The sequence below is a fragment of the Nematolebias whitei genome, chromosome 20, assembly GCF_014905685.2.
Source record: "Nematolebias whitei isolate Nwh7 chromosome 20, NemWhi1, whole genome shotgun sequence".
NCBI lineage: Eukaryota > Metazoa > Chordata > Actinopteri > Cyprinodontiformes > Rivulidae > Nematolebias > Nematolebias whitei.
In genome coordinates this window covers 40,714,796-40,722,719 of record NC_056517.1, presented here as the reverse complement: position 1 = coordinate 40,722,719, position 7,924 = coordinate 40,714,796, and the positions used below count along the sequence as shown (strand labels likewise).

General features: G+C 44.3%; 1 protein-coding gene across 1 annotated transcript in view; it reads right to left on the bottom strand.

Moving 5' to 3' along the window:
* The window catches only part of LOC119426475 (lethal(3)malignant brain tumor-like protein 4), a 62,860-nt gene extending 57,743 nt beyond the window's left edge, over positions 1-5,117 (bottom strand). The window contains exon 1 of the mRNA XM_037694036.1: positions 5,027-5,117. Within this exon, the coding sequence (XP_037549964.1) occupies positions 5,027-5,117 (91 nt within the window). The remainder of the gene's footprint in view (positions 1-5,026) is intronic.
* Positions 5,118-7,924: the final 2,807 nt, after the last annotated feature.

Here is a 7,924-nt window from a genome sequence, read left to right as displayed (position 1 = left end):
GTTCAAAAGAGCTGAAAGGATCTGGCTTCATGAGCCTGCAGGAAAAGTAGTCCTGATAGATGAGCGCAAGTCCGCCTCCTCGCCTGGCAACCCGCGGGGTCCCGAACACGGAACAGTTTGGAGGACACACTTCATTCAGATGAATAAATTCACAGAGGAATAAGACCTGAACAGAGCAACACGCCATCATAGAGCAACTGAACATCACAGAACAGCAGAACAAGCACAGAGCAATAAAGAAGTACAGAGCAATAGAACCAATATAGAACAACATAACAAATACAGATAAACCTGAACCAGCACAGAGCAACAGAACCAGTATAAAGCATTAGAACGAGAACAGAGCAACATAAATACAAAACACCATAATCAGCACATAACAAAAGAAAGACCACGGAGCAACAGAATCGGTACCGAGCAACAGAACCAGCACTGAGCAGCAAAACCAGTACAGAGCAATAGAACCAGCATAGAGCAGCAGAACCAGCAGAGAACAACAAAACCAGCACAGAGCAGAAGAACCAGCAAAGAGCAACAAAACCAGCACAGAGCAGAAGTACCAGCAAAGAGCAACAAAACCAGCACAAAGCAGAAGAACCAGCAAAGAGCAACAGAACCAGCACTGAGCAGCAGAACCAGCACAGAGCAGCAGAATCTGCACAAAGCAACAGAACCAACATAGAGCAACAAATAGAGCACAGAGCACCAGAACAACACATAGGAATATAACAAGCACAGAGCAATGGAACTAGCTCATAGCAAGAGAACAGCACAGAGCAGAAGAATCAAAACAGAGCAACAAATCCAGCAGAGCATCAGAAGCAGCACAGAAACAGCAGAACCAGCAGAGAACAGCAGAATTAGCACAGAGCAGCAAATCAACACAGAGCAACAAGACCAGAACAGAGCAACATTGCCAGCACAGAGGAACAGAACTGACACAGAACAAAAGAACAAGCACAGTGCAATAAAGAAGCACTGGACAAAATAACCAGTAAAGAGCAACAGAACCAGCACAGAACAACAAACAAGCACAGCACAACAGAACAAATATAGAGCAATAGAACAAGTACAGAGCAACAGAACCAATAAAGAGCAACAAAACCAGCACATAGCAACAGTACCACAGCAGCGCAACAGAACAAGCACAGAGCATCAGAATCAGTACCGAGCAACAGAACGAGCACAGAGCAGCTGAACCAGGCCTCAGCTGCAAGAAGGAGAGAACATCTGGAAATTTAAAAGGATGCTTTTTTCAAATAGGAAGTTGATCCCAGCAGTTCTTCCTCCAATTTTATCCTCAAATGGTGTCCCCATTGAGTTTGTTGATTCCTATAAATATTTGTGTATCTTGGTCGACTCACATCTCTCTTTTAAGCTCCATGTAGAAAACTTGGTAAAGAAACTGAAAGTTAAACTGGGTTTCTTTTTCAGAAACAGATCCTGTCTAACTCTGAATGTTAGGAAACACCTTGTATCTGTGACTTTCCTTCCCTCCATTGATTTTGGTGATATTATTTACATGAACACTCCTACAAGAACCTGCAGATGTTGGATGCTGCAGATGTTGGATGCTGCAGATGTTGGATGCTGTCTATCATGGTGCACTAAGATTCAGAACTGGCTGTGATTATCGTACCCACCACTGCACCCAGTATTCACTGGTTAACTGGACATCATTAACTTCACGCAGACTCTCCCACTGGTACATTTCCATCTTTAAATCACTTCTTGGTCTGCTGCCTTCATACATCTCCTCCTACATGTCTCTGTGTGAGTGCAGCTACAGCGTGCGCTCTCAGGACATCGTTACCTGCAGTGTTCCCTCAGTGAGGACTGAACTAGACAAAAGGACCTTCTCCTACTCCGCTCCTGTTTCCTGGAATATCTTACAAAAAGATTTGAAGCTCTCGACTTTGACCTCTCTAAGTGTCTTTAAGAATCTGTTGGACTCCTGGCAGGGTCCAATGCAGACATGTTCCTGTTTTTAGTTTCTACATTTGTCTTGGAATCTAGCTGTTTTTTTTTTTTTTTTTGTTACCTTTTCCTTTTAGCCATCCTATTTGTTAAAAAAAACAACCCTGCAGTAAGACTTTTTATAACTGTTTATTGTTGTTGCTGTTGTCCATTGTTGTCATCTTTCTTTGTTAAATCAGGTCTCTCTTGTAAATGAGTCCTCGAGGCTCAATGGGATTTACCTGTAGAAATAAAGGTTGATTGATTAAAAACAGGGCAGCACGGTGGCACAACTGGTAGAGCTGCTGCCTCTCAGTGAGCAGGTCCCTGGTTCAAATCCCGGTCCAGGGGCCTTTCTGGGTGGAGTTTGCATGTTCTCTCCGTGCATGCGTGGGTTTTCTCCGGGTACTACGGTTTCCTCCCACAGACCAAAAACATGCATGTTAGGCTGATTGGTAACTCTAAATTGTCCCTAGGTGTGAGTGAGAGAGTGAATGGTTGTTTGTCTCGTTTGTCTCTATGTGTCCCTGTGATGGACTGGAGACACGTCCAGGGTGTACCCCGCCCCTCGCACAGTGATTGCTGGACATGGGCACCAGCGACCCCCGTGACAAAAAATGGAATAAGCGGGTAAAGAAAATGGATGGATGGATGGATGATTAAAAACATTTCTGAAAAAATGCTGGAGGTCCAGAATGGAACCTCCTCCACCTTTGTTCTCTGAATCCAGGTAATAATTTAGACTTCCTTTATAAAATCCTAAACTCAAAAAGAAAAATATCCTTTTCTGAAAAGTATAATATGCAGCACAGTGACACAACTGGCAAAGCTGCTTGTAACCCAGGTGTAAATTTAACTTCCATTCCCTGGACTTTCCACTCTCTATTCCCATTATCTATCAAATCTCGCAATAGTTCCAATGTACCATCATAAATTCTTGTGAGATTACTGAACAGCCAATCGCTGTTGAGTATCAGGGTCACATGCTCCACTGCATTATAAATATGCTACATGCTGCCTTTCAGCGATAAGGTTGCTGGTTCAAATCCCGGTCCGAGGGCCTTTCTGGATGGAGTTTGCGTGTTTTCTCCATGCATGCGTGGGTTTTGCAGTGTCCCTTCAGTGAGGACTGAACTAGACAAACGTACTTCTCCTACTCTGCTCCTGTTTCCTGGAATATCTTGCAAAATAATCTGAAGCTCTCCAGTGTTCCACAGCCAGGACTGAATCTGCATTGTTCCTCCTCTATCAGAGATTCGACCAACAATCTGACTCGCTTCTCCAGTACCCCTGAATAGACCTTACCAGGGAGGCTGAGCAGAGTCATGCCCCTTTAACTGGAGCACACCTTCTGGTCCCCCTTTTGAAGAGGGGAACCACCACCCCAGTCTGCCAAACTGTGGCACTGCCCCCAATGTCCACAGAATGTTGCAAAGACATGTCCACCAAGACAACCCTACAACATCCAGAGCCTTAAGTAAATTAGGGTGAATCTCATCCACTCCCAGAGCTATGCTGCCACAAAGCTTTTCAACTCTCTCGGTGACCTCAGCCATGGTTATGGACAGACCAACCTCGAAGTCTCTGGACTCAGTTTCCTCCATGGATGTGCCAGTGGGATTGAGAGGGTCCAAAAAGTATTCCTTCCACCTCCTGATGACATCACTGGTTGAGGTCAACAGCACCCTATCTTCACTGAACACAGTGTTAGTAAAGATCTGTTTTCCCCTCCTAAGCCATCTGATGGTATGCCAGAATCTCCTCAAAGCTGACTGAGAGTCTTTATCCAAGGCCTCACTGAACTCTTCCCACATCCAAGGTTTTGCTTCAGCAACAGCCAAGGCTGCAGACTGCTTGCCCCCCCCGGTACTCCTCAGCTACCTCCGGAGTTCCACCGGCCAACAAGGACCGATAGGACTCCTTCGTCAGCTTGACAGCTTCCCTAACTCGGAGTGTCCACCACCGAGTTTGAGGAAGGCCACCGCAAGAAGCACCAACAACCTTGCAGCCACAGCTCAAGGCAGCTACTTCAACAATTGAATGATGGAACATGGCCCACTAGACTCAGTGTCCCCCACCCCAGCTGGAATGTAGTTAAAGCTCTAATGGAGGTGATAGTTGAAGATCTCTCTGATGGGTTCTTCTGCCAGAAAAACCACACTACATGTTTGGGTCTACCAGGTCTGTCCGGCCTCTTCCACTACCATCTGATCCAACTCACTACCAGGTGGTGATCAGTTGACAGCTCAGCTCCTCTCTTCATGTTAGTGTCCAAAACAAACAGATGCAAATCAGATGACATGACTACAAAGTCATTCATAAATTTACAACCTAGGGCATCCTGGTGCCAAGTGCACTTATGGACACCTTTATATTTGAATGTGGTGCTTGTGATGGACAAACTATGACGAGCACAGAAGTCCAACAACAAAACACTGCTCATGTTCAGATCAGAGAGACCGTCCCTCCCAATCACGCCCCTCCAGGTCACACTAATTACCCACGTGGGCATTGAAGTCCCCCCAGTAGAATAAAGCAATCCCCAGCTGGCACACCTTCCACCCCCCCCACCAAGGATTCCAAGAAGGCCGGATATTCTGAACTGCCATTTGGCACATAGGCACAAACAACAGTCAGAGCCTGTCCCCCACCCAAAGGCACAGGGAAGCTATCTCCTCATCTACCGGAGAAAACTCCAACACACAGGCACCAAGTCAGGGGGCCAAAAGTAGACCCATACTATCCAGGCACCTCTCACCATGGGCAACTCTGGAGTGGAATAAAGTCCAGCCCCTCTCAAGGAGATTGGTTCCGGAGCCCATGCTGTGCATTGATATGAGCTCAGCTATATCTAGTTGGTACCTCAATCTCGTACACAAGCTCAGGCTCCTTCCTTACCACAGAGGTCACATTCCATGTCCCAAGAGCCAACTTTGGTAAGCCAGGGTCAGAGCACCAAGGTCCCCGCCTTTGGCTACTGCCCATGGATTCATGCTCCTGAATTGTACGGTCCCTGGTGGTGGGTCCATAGGAAGGCAAACCCATGTTGCTCATTTGGGCTGAGCCCGACTGGGCCCCATGGGTAGAGACCTGGTCACCAGGTGCTTGCCAGCTAGCCCCTCTCCCAGGCCTGGCTCCAGAGTGGGGCCCTGATAACCCATTTCTGGGCAAGGGACACAGAGCCCCTTGTTCTTTTTGTCCATCAAAAGTCTTTGGAAATGCTCTTTGTCTGGCCTATCACCTAGAACCAATTTGCCTTGGGAGACCCTACCAGGAGCAATTACAATATTCTCTGACCACATAGCTGTAAGCCTCAGACAAATGGTCTTTGTGTGAAAACTGGAAGAATTTCTTGACCCATGAGCAGCAGAAGGTTCTGCTGGTACTACAGGTTCTGGTTGATGGTTCTACAGGTTTTGATGGAGGAGAAGTTAAACAGAGCCTCCACTTCCTGTTTGAAGCTCAGATATGATGGAAGTCCACGGGAGTTTGGGAGTGTGACCTTTGACCTCTGAGAGGATGCCATCAGTCCTCCAGCAGAGACACTCTGGGGGGACAGAGACAGAAAGACTGAAGACAGCAGAGACACTCTGGGGAACAGAGACAGACTGAAGACTAGAGGACAAGCTGGAGAAGTGTAAAGATTACTAATTTGTGAAAATGTTTTAACAGCTGCAACATTTTTGTGACCTTATCAAAGTTTAACCAGAACCTCTTTTGGGGTTCTTCCTGGACCTGTCCCTCCCATCACAGTTCCACCAAAGCTGCTAATGTCAGACAGACACATCTGCCTGTCTGTCCTCCACCTGACCCGTCTGTCTGTCAACACCTGAGCCCAGACTAAACACAGAAACCACAGGTAGTCCAGGTGAGTCAGAGAACAGGCTGTGAACACATCAGATGGGTCCAACTTCATTTAACATCAGCAGAGCTGAAACACCAGAACCAGGACCAGACTGGACCCAGCTGCCATCACATCATGAGGCCAGAACCAGACTGGGATCTGAAGCCCGGCTCAGTCAAAGTGACTTGTGTCTCTTTGACACAATTAACAGGAAGTGGTTATGCTTGAGTGGACCTGTAGTAAGACCTGGGTTTGACCAGAACTCAGGGTAGGACTTGAATCAGACTTGTACTTAGACCAGTATCAGGACCCAGACCCTAAAGGGATCTCAGCTCTGGCAGCAGTAGGTCTCTGCTGATGTTTTGACAGAACAGGAAGTGGTTCTGGTCCAGTGGTGAAGAATGAAGTCAGTTTACATTGACGTTTATCTTTGACGAGCTGAGAAGCTGGCTGACGGAACGAGTCTGGACCTGAGAGCGAGAGACACTCGCTACACATGAAGAGAGCGAGAGCTAATCTGAAGCCGGGAGCTGAACCAGAACCATTCCTGAGTTAGTCACAGAGATCCAAGGTCATGGTGAGGTGGCTGCTGTGAGTCAGACTCAGAACTGAAACAAACTCTTGACTCAGAACCCAGTAATTTGGTTCGGATCAGAACAGAACCCACTCTGAATACCAAGTTCTATGTTCTGACCCTGTTGATCCCATATAGAAGGCACCACCGGGTCATCAGTTTGATGTGACTGGTGTAGCATGAAGATGCACTCTGCTGACGATGACCTCTGACCTCTGACCTGTGGGTTGTCCCCCACCCAGCACATTCACTGTCCTTGGACTCAGATATAGTCTGACTGTTTAAGTCTGACTGTCTTTTAAGAAAGAACAAACAAATCATTAATGAAGTTTGTTTATTTGATTATAACAAGAGAGAACATGAATAATGGTATTGTTTGCTGTCATTTTAATGAAAGCATGTCCAATATGTGCTTTTAGCATACAGTAGTCCATCGTTTATTGTGGGGTTTAGGTTCCAGACACACACACGCCCGCGCGCAAAGAGTGAAAATCGGAGAAGTAGCAACACTATATTTATTTATTTATATATTTTAAGTTTTAGAAACCCTTCTCATGCTCTTGTAATGCACTAAACTCTTAAGTCTGTTGGAGTTAGTCTCTCCACCATCACAGACATCTACACCTCCAGATGCAGGAAGAGGGCCACCTGCATCATGAAGGACCACACTCACCCAGCACACACTTTTTGCCTCGCTCCCCTCAGGAAGGAGGTTGAGGAGCATTAAATGTAGAACCACTAGACTGAGGAACAGCTTCTACCCTGAGGCTGTTGGACTCATGAATCTCTAACCAGGAGAACCAGTGTGAAAAAAAAAAACCTCACTGTAATGCCACTGTCATTGTTGATTTGTGACTCATGCTGTTGGCTATCTCATGCTGCTGTATTCATTCATACCCATCTACTCACTGCAGACTCATGTTAGGGCTGCTGCTTCATATACTGTATTGTTTGACATCATTAGTGTTTAGCTTGCATCTTACCAATAGATCTTTTATCATATTTTTTTAGTGTATGTTTAACATACACGCTTGGCTGCAGGAATAGTCCAATCGGAAAGCTGAGTGCTGATTTATTTACTCTGCTCAACCTGTTTTGTATTTGTAATTATTTTTTCTATCCTTGACATGTGTTTTTTGTCTTTCAGGTACACCTGCACTTATATATTTATATATATATATATATGTATATATGTATATACATATATATACATATATACATATTTATATATGTATATACATATATACATATATACATATTTATATATATATATACATATATATACATATTTATATATATATATATATATACACATATATATATACATATATACATATACATATATACATATACATATACATATATATACATATATACATATACATATACATATATATATACATATTTATATATATATATATACATATACATATATATACATTCATATACATATACATATATATACATATACATATATATACATACACATATATATACATATACATATATATACATACATATATATATATATATATATATATATATATATA